This window comes from Equus caballus, chromosome 6, assembly GCF_041296265.1.
Source record: "Equus caballus isolate H_3958 breed thoroughbred chromosome 6, TB-T2T, whole genome shotgun sequence".
Classification (NCBI taxonomy): domain Eukaryota; kingdom Metazoa; phylum Chordata; class Mammalia; order Perissodactyla; family Equidae; genus Equus; species Equus caballus.
The window spans coordinates 69,663,075-69,685,602 of record NC_091689.1 but is presented as its reverse complement, the minus strand read 5'-3'; the positions used below and the strand labels follow the sequence as shown (position 1 = coordinate 69,685,602).

General features: G+C 35.7%; 1 protein-coding gene and 1 long non-coding RNA gene across 13 annotated transcripts in view; both read right to left on the bottom strand.

Annotated features, from left to right (window-relative positions):
• The window catches only part of DNM1L (dynamin 1 like), a 46,372-nt gene that overhangs the window by 23,464 nt on the left and 380 nt on the right, over positions 1–22,528 (bottom strand). For 6 of the 12 annotated variants that reach the window (XM_023643342.2, XM_023643346.2, XM_023643344.2 and 3 more), the window contains exons 2-5: positions 5,993–6,140; positions 2,921–2,959; positions 1,386–1,432; positions 911–982 (exon numbers count right to left, since the gene is read on the bottom strand). In XM_023643342.2, the coding sequence (XP_023499110.1) occupies positions 911–982; positions 1,386–1,432; positions 2,921–2,959; positions 5,993–6,140 (306 nt within the window). The remainder of the gene's footprint in view (positions 1–910; positions 983–1,385; positions 1,433–2,920; positions 2,960–5,992; positions 6,141–22,528) is intronic. The other 6 variants (XM_023643347.2, XM_023643345.2, XM_023643343.2 and 3 more) reach the window with 1 other exon arrangement.
• Positions 7,022–22,299, bottom strand: LOC138924789 (uncharacterized). Its single transcript, XR_011440024.1, has 3 exons — positions 22,005–22,299; positions 10,435–10,572; positions 7,022–8,061 (listed from the first exon to the last, which is right to left on the bottom strand). It is a non-coding gene; the product is annotated as an uncharacterized lncRNA (long non-coding RNA).

Genomic DNA, 22,528 nt, shown 5'->3' with positions numbered 1-22,528 from the left:
AGGGAAGTATGGCAGCAGTAGCAGTAACCCAAAGGTTCCCAGCCTAGAGTTCAGTAATGAAGAAAGCTTAGGCACTCACTCAAAGAGAGACAAATATCCTGAAGAGACATAAAGAATGAAAATGGCTCCAAACATGTCTTTTTGTCAGGGAACAACCTCTCTAGCACAGTATCTGACAGATAAAAGGACTCAAAATACATATCTGTTTGAATGTTAGTACTAGGCTAGGGTCAACTCGTGGGGTTAAATATGCCTCTGGATAATATAAGAAGGGAGGTAAAAACAAAAAGAAAGGTAACAAAGAGAAAGCTAATAGGAATAAAGAGAGAAGAGTGAGAAAACAGAAGCATTTAAAGGAGGTAGCACTGATAGTGCCTGCTGTCAAGATTAACGGTATCTTAGACAACTAATTAATTTTAAATTCTCAGTCTTAGAAAACAAGAAAATAATTCAGTTGTTAACATTACTTTTCACTTTCACTGAAACAAAAAACAAAACTAATCTTTCTCTCTCTCTACTTTCATAAGCAAATCTAACCTTACTCAGGTAAAAAAAAAAAAAAGAGCTCTTTAAAATAGATGTATGATGTAAGTTATATAATGCTTCTTGAGTTGGAGTAAATCAACCCATTCAGAAATAGGTAACTTCTTATAACCGAATTAAGTAGAATAACTATATAATAAAGCAGTATGTACAAGATCAAGAATGAACATCTAAATGAAATATCTGATAGCATATAAAAAGTTCTAAGAAACAAGAGATTTTAAGTAAAGTTTTTATATATTTGTAAAAACACTCCATTAGTTTCAAAGACCAGGATTATGAATTTACAATCACACATTATATGCAGAATACTCTCAATGATGTATTTGCTGAGGTTTATACTTTCCAGCTCTAAAAAGATGCCTACCTTATTATTTCCTGAAATCCGTTCTGTTTCATTTTCAATTTCTTGTCGAATTTCATCAAAATCCGTGTAAAGCTAAAAATTATTGACACAAAAAGCACAATATTCAAAATAAAATCAAAAGTTCTTAAGTGGGGGGAGTGAATAAATTTCAAGGATGTATACACACCTGCTTCAGATAATTAGTAAACAAATTCTAATATATACATATATTTTTCTGAGCCAAGGAGTCATAGTTTATATGAGCTTCTCAAAAGCTGCCTGATCCCACAACGATGGAGATATTAGGGCTCAACTTGAAGTACTTTCCAAATAAACTACTGTGGTTAGAAATGTTACTAAGATTTATTTTACAAGGAACAGTTGCTTCAAGATAACATGTCACACTGCCAATGATAAGAAACTAAATTATCAACTATTTGTACAAAAAAGCTTTTTTTCAACATGTTATTTCTTCATGATATTCTTGTACAATTACCTTATTTTTGGTGTGAAGAAATTTACCCCATTCTTCTGCTTCAACCCCTGGAAAAAAGAAAAACTCCATTTACTGGAAACTATGGAAATTACTTTTTACCTTTAGTAGGAATTCAAAAAGGCAACACAATATTATTTGTTCCTATTTTGCCACTAACGACAAGTTAACAAACATTTTAAGATCTGCTAAATTATACTTTCACATTTTAAAAACTGTATGACGTATTTCAAAAACAGGACTAACTTCAGATCAGCGTTGCTCATAGGTCTGCCCACCATTTGAAATCCAGATTTTACTAATAAACTTGTTCACTTCTCTTCATCTTTTGTATGTAATTATATTATTTTTAAAAGTATATTCCTTATTTTTAAACATCTTACACACAAAAGCAGTTCATCTGATCAAAGTACTCAATTAAGCTAACGGCGAACAGAAAAAAATTAAGAACCCGAGTAATGCAAAAAGCATACAAAAGATTTACATATATAATTCAAGGTAAAAGTTTGCAATACGTGAATAAAACAGCTAACTTTTCAATTCGTTTTTTTTTTCCTTCTTCTAATTTGGTTTCCTGTTGGTTACCTATAAAGTCACAATTTGCTATTCCTTTAAACGGCTCTCTCAGTAGTGTGAAGCTATTCTGTAATTTATATGCACTTTCAAGGTGATTTTTCCCCCAGGACCAAGACTATGCTTTCCAGTAGAAATGAAGGTCAGAAAGAAATGAAATGGGGCAGGGGGCACACACTCTGGCATACGCACTGTATGGAGTTGCTACTCTCCATTAGTTTCCAATAATAGGTCTGCTCCTCCTGCACTTGCTGAAGAAAGGAAGATATATTCACTGCAGACACTGCTTCCAGCGGTCTAAAACTTGGAGAGCAAGTTTTGTTGTTTTTCTCAGAGAAGCTAGAAATGTTTACTTGTAGAAAGGTAACCTAACTTTGCCTCCCCCAAGCACTGCTGTTCTGCTTTTGCCAAATACACAGTTTTAAATGTCTTAATGACTGAGTTTATGAATAATGCGTATCAGCCACCTGAAATCAAAACAAAAAGGACTATAAGTTATTCAAATAAATACTTGTTGAGGAAAAAGTGGATCAATCCTTTGTGAATAAAGATAAATAAAACTGGATCCTTTTTGCGAGAAAAATGCTCACCTACTTGAAGCTTAGTACCTTCTTCCAAGAAGTCTCATTGGAGGACTGGAGTAATCTAGGTGAACAGAACTCACAGAGGCAGGTACTACATACTAAAGGGGTATTTTTAATTTACCTTATCATATAAAAGAGGCCTGGCTTCACAAGCATATTTTTAAAATTAAAAATAAAATAAATTACATTCGCCACCAAAAAAAGCCTGCATTCTGATGCAATGCCAAAAGGTAACAAGAACAACTAAGACCTGCAATCAAAGAATGTGGATAGGCAAATAAAAATGGAAGAAAAAAAATGCACACAGCCTGTAAGAGTACATAAGCACACATGCAGGCATTATGGAAAAAGAAGGGCCAAAAACAGATGGATAAAGGAAACCTTTAGAAAGGTGTCTTGAGTTTTTCCATGTAGCAGGGTCTGTAGTTAAAGAGAAACAGCACAGAATGATAAGTTTAGTGCTTATCCCTAATATTTTAAACCTTTTTAAAAAATTAAATGTGCAGAAACCTGAACACATTTCAAATGCACATAGCAATTATTCAAAATTTACAACTGTATAATTTCCATTACAATTAATTATAATTAAAGGGATATACAATAGTATATAATATTCTAAGTGATATAAATGAAGTATATTGTGTGCCATAATTTATTTTTACTTTCCATTACAATTAACTATGTTACCTCTGGCTTCTAATTCTAACACAAATGGATTAAAATCAATTCACTATTCAAAAATTTGCCTTAGATATGTGATAACTGACATGGGAAAAGACAAATTGCCTGGTAAAAAAGAATCTACAAAATAAACCAAACATCTTTCAAAACCTTAAGAGTAAGTAAATATATGTAAGTATTTACCCTATTCACTAAGACTGAGCTTTACAAGGGATTATTTTCTCTGAAATATATTGACTTTAACAGAACACAACAGAAACAATGTTGGTCTTTAATCAGCATGCTACTTTTGGATTTTGTCTAAAAAGAAATCTGAGGAAAGTGTGATTTATTTCTTACAAATATATGAAAGATAATCATAGTTTAACGTTCAAACCAAACCACCATCCCACTCTATAACAGTTTGATTTTGTTTTTAGTAAGATTTTCTCAGAAAATTCTTTTACACTGGCAAAGGTGGGGGGGGAGCAAGCTGAGAAATACTGTAAATCTATATATTGACACCTCAATTTTCCTTTGTAGTTGGCAGAATGAAGGATTTCACATTAAGTAAATTTTCCTGATAGTTAAAATATCTTAACATTTAATATGTATAATTTATTTTAGCCAGTTTTGATGAAGCTATATCTAAAATAGATTACACTGTTCCATGTCACCTTAGAATATACTGCTCTTAAATGAACCTATTATTGGTAACATCGGCCTTTATTACATAACAAAGCCCCCTGTTACAAAACAAGGCTATAAATGCCTATACAAAATGGTTAGAGACTTTTTCTTTTTCTGAAATTCTTCTGTCTGGTTTTGTTTTCCTCCCTTTTTCCTCTCTGGTTGTCAGGCTATCGGGCAGTTCATACTCTTCTGGCTAACTGTTTATCTGCTTCATTATTTCTAATTTCCTCTGGGTCAGAATGACTTATGACAAGGTAGAACTGTTTATCCCAAGGATAAAGAGGCTCTGATGAGAAACTAAGGAACTATCCTAGTTATTAATAAGACACATGAAATTTAGTACTCAAAATTTATGAAATCTATTTTGTGTTCTGGATAGCTGAATTGCCATTTTAAGTGAAGTTTCTTTTTTTATATAAAAAATAAGCACTAAGCTTGGGGGAAAAAATATATTAAGGTAAAAATATGCAGATTTACTGACCAACCACCAAGAAGAGACATCAACAAAACATAGTGGACACACAAGCAAAGAGATACCAAAGACCGACACCTCTAGGGCTGAAATGTACACCCTTTTCCAGAAACAATGCCTACATCTACAAATAGTTTCCGAGAGACAGGATTATCATCTGCCCTTTTCAAGGTGACTAAAGCAAATGAAGTTAAAAGAAAGACCTAATTAATGCCATAACGTATTTGGTAAATTTGATGAAATAAGTTGGTGGGAATGAAATTTTAAAAGTGTTATTATTCTACATATTTGAAGCTGGACCATAGGGTAGTCCAAAATGATTTAAGTTCAAGGTTCAGAATTTCAATAATAAAGAAATATTACAGAAATGCAAAGTGATGAGTAATATACCAGTAAGTTACCTAAGTATCCCATCCAAAAATATTATTTAACATCTACAACTTCATTAACTTGCTTCACTGATTAACTTTCTACAGTCATAGTAGATGCTCATGACAGGTTTTTGTTTCTCCCCTTTAAAAAAAAAAGCAAGCTATCACCACCAATGCTCCTATAAGTGAAGAAAAAAATCAGATACAGAAATTAAAGTCAATTTCATCAATACTATTAGCCCATCTTAGATCAGAATACAAGAAGTAGAATGAAACTACATTGCAAACAGATCTCTGCTGATAAGAAACAAACAGGGTACTCTGCTGCAAATGTAATTTAATAATTAGAGCTATTTTACAGACTCTTATAAATAAGACAGAAAGTCTGAGCCAAACAGTGAGCTAAAAAAGGAAGACTAAATATGTTACTCTCATCAAACATTTCAAACCTAATATAAATGTATGATTAATACAGGACACATGTTTAATAAGCGATTTAAAATCTGCTGATAGACAACATTTCTCAAAATATTTTCAGTTTAACCAAAGAAGAACTGCTATAAAGGGCTGTGCGTATTCTCTCATCTTAACACTCCACATGCACTACTCACGGGAGGAGGGGATCTTAAGAATCAAAACAGTATGTGCTATACAGGTAAGTCGTAGCAAGAGAAGGAGAGCAAAAGAATAATTAAAAAATCAACTCTTTCTAAAAATAATATTCATCTTAGACTGAAGGGCAAAAGATTCAAAATTAACAGGCACATGGTAAGAGCAGAAAAGGGAAGGGAAGGTAACACTGCTATGCTGAAAATCAGTCATTTTAATTTTATTTAAAATAAAATCTTTAAACTAGAATCTAAATTATTTAAATTCTAAATCAAAGTAAAAAAGCAAAAACATTGTTTTAAACACTAGGCAAAAAGTTTAAAACACTACAAAAGAGAGAAAAACTTTTTCTTTAAAATAAATGATTCCTGTTTACCGAGTATCTCACTAGATCGTCCAATGAACAGCATGTACAACAGTTTACCGAGCTGAACTACCAAAAACGTAATATTGCAAACAAGTTTACTCACGGTCATCACAACAAAACTTACTCTTTTTTCACATGAGAAAAGATGTATACCACTTCTCTTCACAGGACTTCGGATTTTGCTACAGCCACTAATTTCTGTCTAATCAATTCATATCTTTTAAATATTTGACAAAAATGAAGAGATGTAAAATAATTCTTAGTCCAATTCTAAAATTTACCATTTTCTTCTCCTGTTGTTTTTCGTTTATCTTCAGGTGAAACGTGGACTAGCTGCAGAATGAGAGGTCTCCGGGTGACAATACCAGTGCCTCTGGGAAGCAGGTCCCTCCCCACTAGGCTTTCTAGCACTGAGCTCTTTCCACTGCTCTGAAAACAGAATATACAAGAGCAAAATGAGTTTCTTAACAGAGTTTTTGTAACTTAATAAGACTACACTAACGAAGCAGCAAAGAAACTTCAAAGAAAAAATTATTGCAGACTTTTTATATTTTCTATCTTGTATCTTTAGTTCTTTAAAATAAAATCCAAAAAGAGAGACGATAAAGGCCCACTTCCCCATTATTTCCCTACCTTTTTTGATACTCTCTCAGCCAGATTTTCAAAATCTATTTAATACTGGTATACATAAATTATGCCTATAAGATGTAGACATTTTACTTTAAATGAGGTAGTACTATATGTATTTTTCTCTAATTTGCTTTTATTTTTAATGTAACAATCAGGGATATCATTCCATATCAATGTATTAACTTCTGTGTTTAACACTTAAATAATATACCACCCCGTGTAAAACCAGACCCCGAGTGATAGACATTTAAACAGCTTTTGCTCTTGTTAAGCAATGCTGCAATGAACATGCTTTGTACATATAACTTTATTTATCCTATTACCTCATTAGGTTTAGTTCATTAAATGAAATTGCTGTGATTATAGAGCATATACGTTTTAAGCATTCACAAATACTGCCAGACTGCACACCACAAGATGGCAGGCACCAAGCTACACCTCCCGTTCACTTTGCTGCATCCCCCTCAGCATTAGGCATTATCATCACTCTTGTCAAGCTGCTACTTCGATAGATGAACACTGACAACTCATTTAAATTTGCGTTCCTTATTATTCAAGACAGGCATCATTTTGTTTAAGGGCTTTCTACATTTTTCCTTCAGTGATTTGCTTGTTCAAATGCTGCCATTTCATATGTTCCTTATTAGTTTATAAAGCTCTTTATCCATATCAATATTTCATTTTTTATTGTTTTGAATATTTTCCAACGTTTTATTTTGAAAATTTCAAAGCCACAAAACAGTTGCAAAAATATTAACAGTGAATACCAGAGAGCTTAACAAAGATACACCAATTATTAACATTTTGACAGATTTGCTTTATCTCTTCTTACACACACACACACACACACACACACACACTTGTTTTTTTGCTGTCCCATGTGAGAGTTATATATATCATAACACTTCATCCCTAAATATTGTGGTATATCTCTAAGAACAAGGGCATTCTTCTACATAATCACAATCACACTCAGGAAATTTAACATAGATACAATATACTAAAATAAACAGTAGGTAAGCAAATACTATATAAACCCTTGGTCTCTATTATACATTTTAAATGTTTATAAATTCCTGTTTTTCTTGACTTTGTAATTAATATATGTTTCTGTACAGAATATTTTTTCCATATTGTTTTTTCTTAGTAGTCAAAACTAGTACATCTTTTAATTTCCTATTTTCTCCAATGTAAAAATCCTAAACTCATCTGTTGTATCAAACAAGGTCTACAGCAAGCAGATGGCCCACTCAAGTTAGGTTAACTTAAGAAGGGTTTATTTACAAGCAGACTTTTTTTTTAATTTGCAAAGCTACAGATGAGGCTTAGAGGAGTCACAAGGGACAGTTCAGTAACAACACAGAAGCTCTTAGAACCCACAGGCCCTGAAGGAAGGACTAGGTCTTTCAGAAGAGGGAGAGCCAGCCCAAGGCACCCAGGGAATGAGCCAGGGGAATTAATACCCAGACTTTAATCTCCTCCTTTTTCCAATTCCTGCCAGAGTTCCCCACTTCCAGATCCAATCAGAAGCCAGAGGACATAGAGGCCCATTCATATTGTCCAGAAAGATCCCTCATGATAGAGAATAGGAATGTTGAGTGAATATGGAAGGTCCAATTGAAGATTATGTGGCACATCCAGTGTTGCTAGGTTTTGGTGTCCAGGTTTATCCCTCTCATTAAGTAAAATGGGGTGTTTTCCATCATTTCTTTTCTGTACTCTGAAATAGTTTAAACAACATGGAAATTTACTGTTCTTTATGTGTTTGATAAAAACTGTCCATAAAAAAATTCACTCGGGGGCCAGCCCCTTGGGCTAGTGGTTAAGTTGAGCATGCTCCGCTTCAGCGGCCTGGGTTCAGCTCACAGGCGTGGACCTACACTGCCTGTTAGCAGCCATGCTGTGATGATGACCCACAGAGAAAATAGAAGAAAAGTGACACAGATGTTAGCTCAGGGGAAATGTTCCTCAGGGGGAAAAAAAATCATCCAATTCTCCTCAATTTTGAAATTTATAGGCATAATTACTTATAATATTCTTAGACATTTTCATTTTCCTTATTTGTAATATTTTGTCTTTACGTATTTTTTCTAACCAAATTTTCCAATTGACTATTTAATTGATCTTATGGGTCAAATCTGTATTTTATTTGGTTTCCTTTTTTTTTTTTTAAAGATTAGCACTGAGCTAACAACTGTTGCCAATCTTTTTTTTTTCCTGCTTTTTCTCCCCAAATTCCCCCAGTACATAGTTGTATACTTTAGTTGTGGGTCCCGCTAGCTATGGCATATGGGACGCCGCCTCAGCATGGCCTGATGAGTGGTGCCATGTCCGCACCCAGGATCCAAACAGCAAAACCCTGGGCCACCAAGGCAGAGCGCACGAACTTAACCACTCAGCCATGGGGCTGGCCCCTGATTTCATTTTGTAATTTTTTTAACACTGTTAATTTCTTCTACCTGGTGTTTTTTTCTGGGGAAGAGGGGTTATTTATCTATTTTTCCTTTTAAAAACTCCTGAATTAAATGTTTAACTTATTTCTCTCAGTTATCAACACTTGCCCTGCTCACCCTACACAAACACATACATCCCCCAATCTACGTTATCTCTATCTTCTTTCTTCTACAACAAGAATCAAGATTCTCAAGGACACACTTCATGACAGAATTAGAATAACACAACTCATTTGCTTTTTATTTCACATTACACAGTCTCCAGATAATACCAATACTATCACCACCAATATGAATACCAAAAATAGTTTTTAAAATGTTTTGCATATGATCCCTCCATTCTCCTTCCCACGCTTTATAGACCATACTTTCTCCTTCTTTATCCCCCACTTAGTCTTGGTTCTGCAACTATGTGTGTAATGCTAACCATCAGTCTTTATATTACTGTCTCTATAGTCATATTGATTCTCTGAAGCTTTTTCGATAGCAGATTCCTCAGGAAGGACTAATGGGAACAAGATTCTTCAAGTTCTAGCATACAGATAATAGTGTGTGACTTCTGTACTTGAAAATCAGTTTGGTTATATATAAAATCTTGGGCTCAAACTTTCTTAAGTATCTTAAATATGGAATTCCATAATAAATTATGTCTTCTCTCATAACAAGAATGTCTTCTCTTATAAGTTGTTACTGTTGAAAAGTGTACTAATAATCTGGTTTTCCTTACCTTATAAGAGACTTTGTGACTTTTGCTGCATGTCTGAAGGATTTTAATTTTTCCTTTAAAGTCCAATAATTTTACTAGACCACATCTCAGTATTGGTTTCTCTCTGCCAGTGTTCTCAGATATTTGCTGTGCTCTTTCAAGATGGAGTCTCAAATCTGTTTTTAACTCAGTTAAACTGTAATTTTTAGTATCTGCTCTGTTCCCTTGCTATTGGTTTTACTTCACTGGGGACTCCTATTATACATATGCTGGATCTTGTTTGCCTGTCTTCAATATCAATTTCTATCAAATTCTTTTTACCCCTCTTTCTTATCCTCTTTATTTTTAATGTCTTTTTCCTTTTCAACATCCTTCTCTCTTAACGTATTTTCTGTTATGCTCACTTGCTGTTGTGCTCTTTCTCATTTGTCTTCCAAAATGTTTTCCTTCATTTCCAATACTTTACTAAGTTTTACCACCTAGTTTTTCTTTTTCTTATGCAAACTTATTTTTTTGAAATGGCTTGTTCTGATTACAATGTCTTTTGTCTTACCTTTTGTCTTAATATCTAATGGTTTTCATCTATTTTACGGACACATCCTTCTGGTGTGCTTTCACTGTCTTTAGAAAGGATGCTATTCTGAGGCTCATTTTCTTTAAAAACTTTTATGAGATTTCACAATCATTTCATACTGCTGATATTTAAATTAAATTCATTTTCCTGAACTTTTAGAAGGAGGCTTGGCATAGAATAGCTATTCTAACCTCATACTCTGAGACTCCCTCTTGTTGCTTTCATATAGTGTTCAAAAACATAGTTGTTTCCTGAGATATCTTGTCTTGGTCCTGGAAGGGAGCTTTGGTGGTTAGTTTTAGAAGTTTCATGAATGCGCTCCGGTCCCTTAAGACTTTACAACAGACCTCTTTCACTCACCCATTATCAGTGTGTGCAAAACCCCTCCCAGTTTCAGCTGGTGTTCTTAAAATGGCCCTCCAAGCTTTCCAGTGATTGCCTTTTGGCTATTTTTCGATTCTCAGATTCAATTGATGTTCCACTGCTTCCTTCTTCTTCCTACATAGATAATAATACACAGGTCTTGGAGCTGTTGGTGGTTTGTCCCCAACCTACTGGTATTTAACAGTTTGTGGAGAAACATGGTCAACTAATTTTCTTGTAAACACTGTTCATGGGTTTTGGTTTTCCTATGCTATTTGTTCTGTTTTTATGGGAAAGTATTCTAGCACCACTGTCATGTTCATAGACATGGGAAACCTAACCCATTCAGAAATACTGACATTAATGTTTAGTCTTATGTAAGTTTTTTTTAATATCATTCAGTCATAAAAAAGAATAAAGTACTGATACATGCCACAACATGGATGAACCTCAAAAACATTATATTTCACTTAGGTAAAAGAATTCAGTCACAATAGAGCACACATATTATTTGATCCCATTTATATGAAATGCAGGAAGGCAAATCCAGAAAGCCAAGAAAGTAGATTAAGTGGCAGTCTAGTGCTGGGGCACAGAGGAGTGAAGAGTGATTGCTAATGGATACGAAGTTCCTTTTTGGGATAATGAAATATTCTAAAATTAGATTATGGTGATGGTTGCACAACTCTATCTATCATTAGTGTCGTCAAGTCAATTCTGACTCCTAGCAACCTTGTATATAGCAGAGCAGAACTCTGCTCTGTCTTTCTGTGCCATCCCCTCATCTTCTGGCACTACATCAGACAACACTCCGTAGCTATTCATAGAGTTTTCAAGGCCAGTTTTTTCAGAAGTGGGTGGCCAGGTCCTTCTTCCCAGTCTGTCTTAGTCTGGAAGCTCTGCTGAAACCTGTCCACCATGGGTGACCCTGCTGGTATTTAAAATACTGAGAACATAGCTTTCAGCATCACAGCAATAGGTAGCTGCCACAGCATGAGAGCCAAGAGACGGGTGGTGTCGTTCTCTGACCAAGAAACGAACCTGGGCCATGGTGCTCAGAGCACCAAATCTTAACCACTAGACCATCAGGTCTGGCTGCACAACTCTATAGACATGCTAAAAACACTGAATTATACATTTCAAATGGGTGAGCTTTATAGTATATAAATGACATCTCAATAAAGCTGTTAAAAAAACAAAGGAGAAAACAAATTCCAGATGAATTATAAATAAATATGAAAAAGCATAACTATAAATTAGAGAACAAAAGAATACTTTCATGACTTTGAGATAAGGAATTACTATTTTATACACAAAATGTACAAACTAGAGAAGAAAAGATTGATAATTCAACTATGGAGAAATTAAAATTTCTTTTACTCACACAAAAAAGTTATGGCAAAATATTTGTGATCCATATAACTGACAAAGAATTAGTAACCAAAATGTATAAATAACTCCTACAAATCAATAAGAAAAAGATGAATAACCTAATAGAAAATAACGTGCAGAGATATGAATAGAAACTCACAAAAACAGAACCACAAAGTGCCAAGGAATAAGTTAAGATGCTCATACTCATTAGTAATCAGGGAGATGCAATAAAAACCACAATGAGATACGACAAAAAAGTAACAATATTAAGTACAGGTATAAATAAATAAGTAAATAAACTTCACTCTGTTGGTGGGAATGTAAATGGTTACCACCATTCTGAAGAGCAAGCAACAATATCAAGTAAAAATGAAAATAAATCTCCCCTACAGTCTGGTAATTCTACTTCTTGACACCTTAGAGAAATTCTCAAATGCGTACAGTGAGGCATGTCTAGGAATGTTCCTAGTACTGCTGTTTACTAAAACTGCTACAGCAAACAATGGGAAACACTCAAATGTTCCTCAAGAAGAAGAAAAATTTTGATATATTCATATAATGGATATATAGCACTTAAGTGACCAAATTAGGAATATATATGTGTATGTATGAGTAAATCTCATGTATGATTGTGTAAAAAACAGTTACAAAGGACTATATACTGTTTGACACCACTTACTCCAGGTTTGAACCATGTAAAACAATACATATTGCTTAAGTTATCTACATATGTACTATACGTATAACAAAGTGATAAACACCAAATTCAGGAAAACAATTATCTCTATCTGGGAAGGAGGGAAATTCAACTGGGTAGTTAATGTTTTATTTCTTAAACTGAGAGGTAGACACAATGGTGTTCATAATATTATTCTTTACACCTTTTTGACACTTTCGATATTTCAAAATAATTTTTTAATGCCTTGAATGTGGTATAGGATCTCATATTGAAGAGGCAATTAAAGAGGTTACAACAGTTCCCCCTCCCTCCCATACCCTAAACAGACACTTGATACAGCCACACAGCTTGGATACGGGTTACAGACCATTTCCTGTGTCCACCCTGCCCTTCTGTACAAACGATCTATACTAGCTTAAGTGGACAGCTCTGCTGGAAAGCTCAAAGTACTATAATTGAGCTAAAACAGAGTTGGAAGCAATTCAGGTAACATTTCGATTTTATTTCACAATATCTTGAATAGAAAATGGACAGGCAATAAAACTTTTTTCTCTTCTCTCTTGTCCAGTTATTTATGTTTCACTGCATTTAAACAGTGTTTACAGTATAGACAGAGAATTTTATAATCACAATTAATTTCCCAAGGAACTCTAAATTTTAAACATTTCTCCATGTCGTCTAACACCTGCTGTTGCAGACTGGAGGTCTAGAGCCAGTCTGATTCTCTTTCCCTTTCAGCAAACCTGTTTTTCCCTCCCTCCTTCTATTTTGACACTTGGAGAATTCTGGGGTTTTTGTTTTGATTTCAGAAATTTAATCAGGGCATGTCAATTCTTTCGATATTTGTGCCCAGCAACTGAAATGTGAAGACGACTACTTTGGCCCCGGGGAACTTCTACCTATCACCTGTTTGATTATTCTTTGTCATCTGGTCCAACTACTCTTTCCCAGTCCACTAAGAGAAGGATTTTGGCTCTCCCAGCTCTCACCACCAAGTCTCTTATCTCTAATAAATTTCCCAATGTATGTTTTGGATCTGCCTTTTAGGAGAATTCCTCAAGCTGTTTTTCTATTTAATAAATTAGCCTTTCAGCAATTTCAGGGGCTATTCTTCCCAATCATCCAAAACATGCCATTTTGTGCTTCCTCCTTAAATGAGATATTTCACAAACAATATATTTTAAAGTTCTCTCCTGCATTCTTTATTAACTTCATTTTGTTACCCTGATTATCTACCTTGGTCTCTTCCTTTATGGCTACTGGTTTTCAGTTACTTGTTCTTTTTTTTTTTGGTGAGGAAGACTGGCCCTGAGATAAAAAGATGCAAAGTGTGGCATCAAAAACATAAAATGGGGGGGATAAAAATGTAGAACTTTAGAATACATTCAAGTTGATGTTGTTATCAACTTAAAAGACTGTTTTATATATATATATATATATAGGTTGTTTTATGTAAGCCTCATGGTAACCACAAAGCAAAAACCTATAGTACTAACATAGAAGATAAAGAAAAGGAATCTAAACATAGCACCACAGAAAATCATCAAATCACAACAGAAGAGAGCAAGAGAGGAAGAAACAAAGGAATTATAAAACAGTCAGAAAACAATTAACAAATGACAATAAGTCCATACCTAACAATAATTACATTAAATGTAAATGGACAAAATTTTCCAATCAAAAGACTAGAGTGGCTGAACAGATTAAAAAAACAAGACCCACCTACATGCTGTCTACAAGAAACTAACTTCAGATGTAAGGACATACACAGACTGAAAGTAAAGGGCTGGAAAAAGATATTCCACACAAATGAAAACCAAAAGTAAGCTGGGATAGCTATACCTATATCAGACAAAAATAGACTTTAACACAAAGACTGTATTAAGAGACAAAGAATGCCTTTATATAATAATAAAAGGGTCAGTCCAACAGGAGGATATAACATTTGTAAATATGTATGCACCCAATGTAGAAACACTAAACATATAAAGTAAATATTAACGGACCTAAAGGGAGAAGTAGACAACAATATAATAATAGAAGGGGCCTTTAATACCCCACTGTCATCAATGGATAGATCACCCAGACAGAAAACCAATAAAGAAACCTTGGCCTTAAATGACATGTCAGACCAGATGGACTTATCAGACATATACAGAACATTCCACCCAAAAGCAACAGAATACACATTCTTCTCAAGCACACATGGAACATTCTTCAGGATATATCATATGTTAGGCCACAAAACAAGTCTTAATAAATTTAAGAACACTGAAATAATATCAGGCATCTTTTCCAACTACAATAGTATGAAACTAGACATCAATTACAAGAAGAAACTAGAAAATTCGCAAATATGTGAAGATTAAACAACAAGCTACTGAAAACCACAGAATGAAAGAAAAAATCAAAAAGTATCTTGAGAAAAATGAAAATGGGAATACAACATACCAAAACTTATGTGATGCAGCAAAAGCATTTCTAAGAGGCAAGTTCATAGCAATAAATGTCCATATTAACCAACAAGAAAGATCTCAAATAAACAAGCTAACTTTACACCTCATGGAATTAGACAAAGAAAAACAAAGCCCAAAGCTAAAAGTAAGGGAACAAAATATCAAAGATCAGAGTGTATATAAATGAAATAGACACTAAAAAGACAATAGAAAAAAATCAATTAAACTAAGAGCTGGTTTTTTGAAAAGATTAACAAAATAGACAAACCTTTAGCTAGACTTGCCAAGAAAAAAAAAAGCACTCAAATAAATCAGAAATAAAAGAAGAAATATTACAACTGATACCACGGAAATACAAAAGATCATGAGACTACTATGAACAACTATACACCAATTGGACAATCTAGAAGAAATGGATAAATTGCTAGAAACACACAACCAAGACTGAATCATGAAGAAATAGAAAATCTGAACAAAGCGATTACTAGTAAGGAGATTGAGTCAGTAATCAAAAACCTCCCAAACAAACAAAAATCCAGGATCAGATGGTTTCAATGGTGAATTCTACCAAAAATTAAAGAAGAATTAATACCAATCCTTCTCAAACTTTTCTGAACTCACTTTACAATGCCGGCATTACTCTGATACCAAAACCAGACAAGGAAAATTAGAGGCCAATATCCCTCATGAATGTAGACAAAAAAGTCCTCAACAAAATACTAGCAAAGTGAATTCAACAATACATTAAAAGGATCATATACCATATAAGAAGCCCACAGCTAACATCATACTCAATGGTGAAAAGTTGAAAGATTTTCCTCTAAGATTGAGAACAAGAAAAGGATGCCCACCCTTGCCAATTTTATTCAACATAGTATTGGAAGTCCTAGACAGAGCAATTAGGCAAGGAAAATAAAGGCAACCAAATTGGAAAGGAAGAAGTAAAACTGTCACTATTTGCAGATGACATAATATTATATACAGAAAACCCTGAAGACGCCACCAAGAAACTGTTAGAACTAATCAACGAATTCAGTAAAGTTGCAGAATACAAAATCAATATAAAAAATCAGTTGCATTTCTATGCACTAACAATGAACTATCAGAAAGAGAAATTAAGAAAACAATCTCATGTACAATTGCATCAAAAAGAATAAACTATGCAGGAATAAATTTAACCAAGGAGATGAAAGACCTGTACATTGAAAACTGTAAGACACTGTTGAAAGAAAATGAAGACACAAATAAATGCAAAGATATTCTGTGCTCATGGATTTGAACTAATATCGTTAAAATGTCCATACAATCCAAAGAGATCTACAGAGGCAATGTAATCCCCATCAAAATTTTAATGGCATTTTTCACAGAAACAGAACAAACAGTCCCCAAATCTGTATGAAATCACAAAAGACTCTGAAGAGCCAAAACAATTTTAAAACAGAAGAACAAAGCTGGAGGCATCACGCTTCCTGATTCTAAAGTATATTACAAAGCGATAGTAATCAAAACAGTATGATATTAGCATAAAAATAGACACACAGATCAATGGAACAGAGTAGAGAAATAAACCTATGCATATATGGTCAATTGATTTACAACAAAGGAGCCAAGAATATACAGTAGGCAAAAGACAGGGTATTCAATAAATGGGGACCAGGCCCCATGGCCAAGTGGTTAAGTTCGCCTGCTCTGCTTCGGTGGCCCAGGGTTTCGCTGGTTCAGATCCTGGGCACAGACATGGCACCACTCGTCAAGCCATACTTAGGCAGCATCCCACATGCCACAACTAGAAGGACCCACAACTAAAAATACAGAACTATGTACTGGGGACCTTTGGGGAGAAAAAGGAAAAATAAAATCTTTAAAAAATAAATAAATAGGGGGCCGGCCCCGTGGCCAAGTGGTTAAGTTTGTGCACTCTGCTTCAGCGGCCCAGGATTTCACCGGTTCAAATCCTGGGCACAGACATGGCACTGCCCATCAAGCTATGCTGAGGCAGCATACCACATGCCACAACTAGAAGGACCTGCAACTAAAGATACACAACTGTGTACCAGGGGGATTTGGGAGAAAGAGGAAAAATAAAATCTTTTTAAAAATTAAATAAAAAATAAATAAATAAATGGCGTTGGGAAAACTGGACAGCCACATGCAAAAGAATGAAACTGGACCACTACCTTACACCATACACAAAAATCAACTCAAAATGGATTGAAGACTCGAATGTAAGACCTCAAACCATAAAATTTCTAGAAAAACAAACATAGGCAATAAGCTCCTTGACATCAGTCTTGGTGATGATTTTTTGGATTTGACACCAAAAGGAAAGGCAACAAAACCAAAAATAAATAAGTGGGACTACATCAATAAACAGCTTCTGCACAGCAAAGAAAACCATCAACAAAAGGAAAAGGCAACCTATGGGATGGGAGAAAAGATTTGCAAACTACATATTCAATAAGGGGTTAATATCCAAAGTATAGAAAGACCTCATTCAACCCAATATCAAAAAAACAAACAACTCAATTAAAAAATGGGCAAAGTACCTAAATAGACATTTTTCCGAAGATATACAAATGGCCGATGGGTACATGAAAAGGTACTCAACGTCACTAATCATTAGGAAAATGCTAACCAAAACCACAGTGAGGTACTACCTCACACCCTCATTAGGATAGCTATAATAAAAGAGACAGACAATAACAAGTGTTGGCAAGGATATAGAGAAATTGGAACCCTCATAAATGTATGAGGAATACATTTGGTAGGAATGTAAAATAGTACAGCCACTGTGGAAAACAGTCTGGTGGTTCCTCAAAAAGTTAAATGCAGAATTAGCATATGACCCAGCAATTTCACTCCTACATATATACCCAAAAGAACTGAAAACAGGTACTCAAACAAATACTTGTAGACAAATGTTGATAGCAGCACCATTCACAACTGTCAAAAGATAGAAACTCAAATATCCATCAACAGATTAATGATAAACAAAATATGATATATACACATAATGGAATATTACTCAGCAATTAAAAGGAAAGAAGTACTGATACATGCTACAATGTGAATGAACCACATTATGCTAATGAAAAAAGTCAGACATAAATGGTCACATATTGTAGAATTCCATCTCTATGAAACATACAGAATAGGGAAATCTATAGAGACAGAAGATTAGTGGTTGCCAGGAACTGGGGGACAAGGAATACGAACTGATCGCTTAATAGGTATGGAATTTTCTTGTGGTGTGATGAAAATGTTTTGGACCTAGACAGAGGTAATGGTTGCACAAAACTATGGATGTATAATTCAGGGGCATTTAGTACACTTTAAAATGGCTAATTTATGTTACATAAATTACCTCATTTTTTCTAAGTTTAAAAAAGGAAGTAGCACATGATCTATACAAAGAAATTAGAAAAAAGAAAGGAAAGAGGAAAACATAAGTTTACCTAAGAACATGCACAAGAAAACAAATGAAAACTATGATCAATATTTGGCACCAAATACTAAACTTAATGAAGACATCACCTCTAGAAGCACAAGACAAATGTAGGCATATCAAGCAAAAGAGAGCAAGGTTTCAGAAGGAGCTAAAATGTAGCTAGCAGTACTAGAGGACGCAGGAGAAGGATATGCGCGCTTTTTTAAAAAATAAGGAATTCTAAAATCATTTAGCACTTTCAAAAAAAGACAGCATGGGGGCTGGCCCTATGGCTGAGTAGTTGAAGTTCTGCACACTCTGCTTCAGTGGCCCAGGTTCACACGTTCGGACCCTGGGTATGGACCTACTCCACTCATCAGTCATGCTGCGGCAGCATCCTACATACAAAGTAGAGGAAGACTGGCATAGATGTTAGCTCAGGTCTAATATTCCTCAAGCAAAAAAAAAAAGAGTAGTACTGGCAATGGATGTTAGCTCAGGGCAAATCTTCTTCACAAAAAGAAGACAATAACAAGAGATGATGAGGGTGTGCAGAAATCGACACCCTCATACACTGATGGAGGGAATGTGAAGTGGTGCAGCCACTATGGAAAAGTATGCCAGTTCCACAAAAAGTTAAACAAGAGTTACCAAATGACCCAGCAATTCTACTCCTAGGTATATCCCAAGAGAACTGAAAACATATGTTCACACAAAAACCTGTAAATGAAAGTTCACAGCAGCATTATTCATCATAGCCAAAAAGTGGAAACAACCCCAATGTCCATCAACTAATGAATGGATAAACCAACTGTGGCATATCTATATAATGCAATATTATTCAGCCATAAAAAATAAAGTACTAATACATAAGAAAACATGTATGAACCTAAAAAATATCATGCTGAGCAAAAGAAGACAGATATTGTATGATTCCATTTACATGAAATGTCCAGAATAGGCAAATCCATAGAGACAGAAAGATTAATCGTTGCCAGGGGCTGGGAGGGAGTGTGAAATGGGGAGTGACTGCTAACGAGCAGTTTCTTTCTGGGGTAATGAAAATGTTCTGGAATTAGAGAGTGGTGATGGTTGCCCAACCTTGTGAATATACTAAAAACCAATGAACTGTACACTTTATAATGGTGAATTTTATGTAATAGGAATTATATTTCAATTTTTTAAATGTTAAATTTTTAAAAAGTTGGTTTGCAAATTAGTCATTAAAAACCCAAAATTCCTTTTCCTTTTTGTGTTTGTCTAAATTATGGAAGGCGGAGTGCTGAAATCACTGAAATATAAGGCAGAGTGAAAAGTACATTACTATCAACACTGAGCCAGATTCTCAGGTTAACCTCATATGCATTGGGATTCCTGTACTGGGGGGAGTTTGGATTACATACCTGAAGGGTTCCCCCTTCCAGTTCTCAATTTAAGAAATACTGATTAAATTCCCCAAGTTGAGTCACAAAAGCTGTTTAAGTGTTATCTCTTTCTCCACCTGCAAAGGACACCATAGTCTAAAAGTATCAACCTTCTCTCTCCCCATTTTCTGTTCTTTCCACAGAGACGATCTTAGCTAAAGAGGAAAGCAATTTATTTAGCTAACTCATACAAACTGTGAATGATCAACAGCTGTAAACATGATTCCCTCTCCTCAACTCCTCCAACTCTCTAGGCCCCAAATAAGAATCACTGGAGCAATTTAAGAAATCGAAGTTTAAAACATTTAGGGGTCAGCAAAGGTTGCTAGGGAGTTGATACTTTGGAGCAAAAATGCCATCAAGATCAGCATTCTACTGGATGGAGGTATGCCCCTAGATTCAGCTCCCCTGCTCTTTCCAGTTTCACACATTTTAAAATCAAAGACTCACTAATATACTTATCAAATTAGGACCTATGAACCACCTAGATCAGAATCACTAGGTCCCTGGCCCACCCCAGACTTATAGAATCAAAATCTCTGGTGATGGGGTCCAGGATACTTATTTTCAAAGTGATCCTGATATACACTAAGTTTGAGAATCACTGTTCTAAAAAGTTCAACAAAATGGGACCTGCAGACATTTAAGGTGTAGATAATGTGTAAGATAGAGACAAAACCTGTACTATGAAAACACGATCACTGCCACTGAGAAGTTTACCAGTCAGAATGAAGTACCGAACACTTATGATGTCTGGAACTCACTCACTGTACGCTACTCCATTAAATATGAATGTGAGGCATGTTACACAACCTTAAATGGCAGAGATGACAAAGTAGTGGGGTACGTGTATTCAAATCAAGTAGAAGAGGTTTTTCTTCAACATATTGAGGAAAATATGGAAAAAAAAAGACATTGTTTCTATTATTTTTTATTTCTTCTGTACCTGAATAATAAAGGATTGAATTTCAGCTAACAAAGACCTAAATGGAGACAATCTTCATTAAATCAAGTCTAAAAACTGAGTAATTTCAAATATCAACATGCAAATAGGGCATATAACTGTTACTGCTAGGACGGTTTTTGCTAGCACACATTCATGGCTTTCATAAGGGTGAGATCTTTACCTTTCTACACTGCCCCTCCCAATTCTGCCAACAGGTTTCCTCACTGAAATAAACTCTATTTTGTGTAAGAAAAAGCCTTCTTGATTTTAAACTATTTATGCTGACACACTAGAACCCTGATTCTTTCACTGTTTCAAGCTTAAAAAGCATTGAGAATCCCTTAAAGGTACATGGAAAGTCTCTGGTCCACAGCTAGGAAACGCTTCCACATTACTACCAACGAAGATTTAATTTATATCATCTCTAATTCTATTCACAAAAACATCATTTTTCATAAAGTTCCAGCTTTTTAAAACATTATTTAGTGACAGTGAGCAATATCCGTTCATTCAAAATATTTATGGGGCACCTGCTACATACCCCAGACTGTTCCAGGGGCTAACAGGAACACAGCAGTCAAGAAAATATGCTCAATAAAACTACTGCTCATAACTCATTATGTTGATGATTCAGAGTCACCAATAACTACAAATACCACAATACATGTAGGCAGGATTGAGCAGAATCTATACCAATCCTACAGCAGAACAAGGAAATTTGCTTCTGAAATAATTTCTATTGCCTTAACTTAAAAAGCAAAGAGAAAAAAAAGTGCAGATGTCTATGGTTTCCAAGATTCCCAATGTCTGGACATACTCTATAGTATTTTGAACATTAAGTTCCCTCTCATAATATTTACACACTACACTTTAATTTTGTAGCAAGATGTAGCAATGCGCCTCATGGAAAACGACGAGGAAACCCCTTCACAACAGAAAAGATCATTAACAAATGACAACACAATATCAATATACTAAGTAATCTCTAAAACGCATTTCCCTGAACTCTAATAAAAGTCCTGCAATTTCTCTTCAACCAAGAGAAGCAGCAGGCAGAGAAAATGAAACATATTCCTCCATCACTCTAGAAATAACACATTTAGTCTTTCAATATTTCTGCATGCTAAAAAAACTGTATCTGTAAGAAACCCAACATGAAAACACCAGAGAACTTTGATTGCCAATTTAAACGGAAGACAAAAACTACAGCCTACGCAGAAAAATTGGATACTCCTTCCGAACACCCACAAACTCCACGTACATGCGGTAGGAGGTTTTTCTTGTTTTTGTGTTTGTTCTTTAACTGCCTCGGCCTTCTCAAAACCTAGAGGGATTACCCTGCAGGAAAACTCTCAGGTGCTACACAGTAGCGGCTTTCTCAGCCCCGACCGCGCGGTTCCGAAACTGCCTCCGCAGCCCCGGAGCAAGGCGGGGAGGGAACTGACACGCCCGCCGCCCGGAAACCCACAGAGAAGGGGCCGGCCGGCCCACCACGAGCCCGGCGCGGCCCCGCGTCCCCCAGGTGCCCTTGGAAGCAGCGGCCCGCGAGCGAAGCCGCGCCCGGTCCCCGCGGACTCCAGTTCCGCCCGCGGCCCGTCCCCCGCCCCCGGGACCCGCCAGGCCCGCCGCGCCGGCTCCGCCCCTCCCCGCCCGGCCGGGCCCCATTCCCAGCCCCGGTGCACCGCACCCCAGGGCGGGCAGGCGCGGCAGAGCCCGGGGAGCTCCGGGGCCCCCAGCAGCGCCCTCCTCCCACAGGCCGCAAAGGCCGGCCCCGGAGCGAGCGCT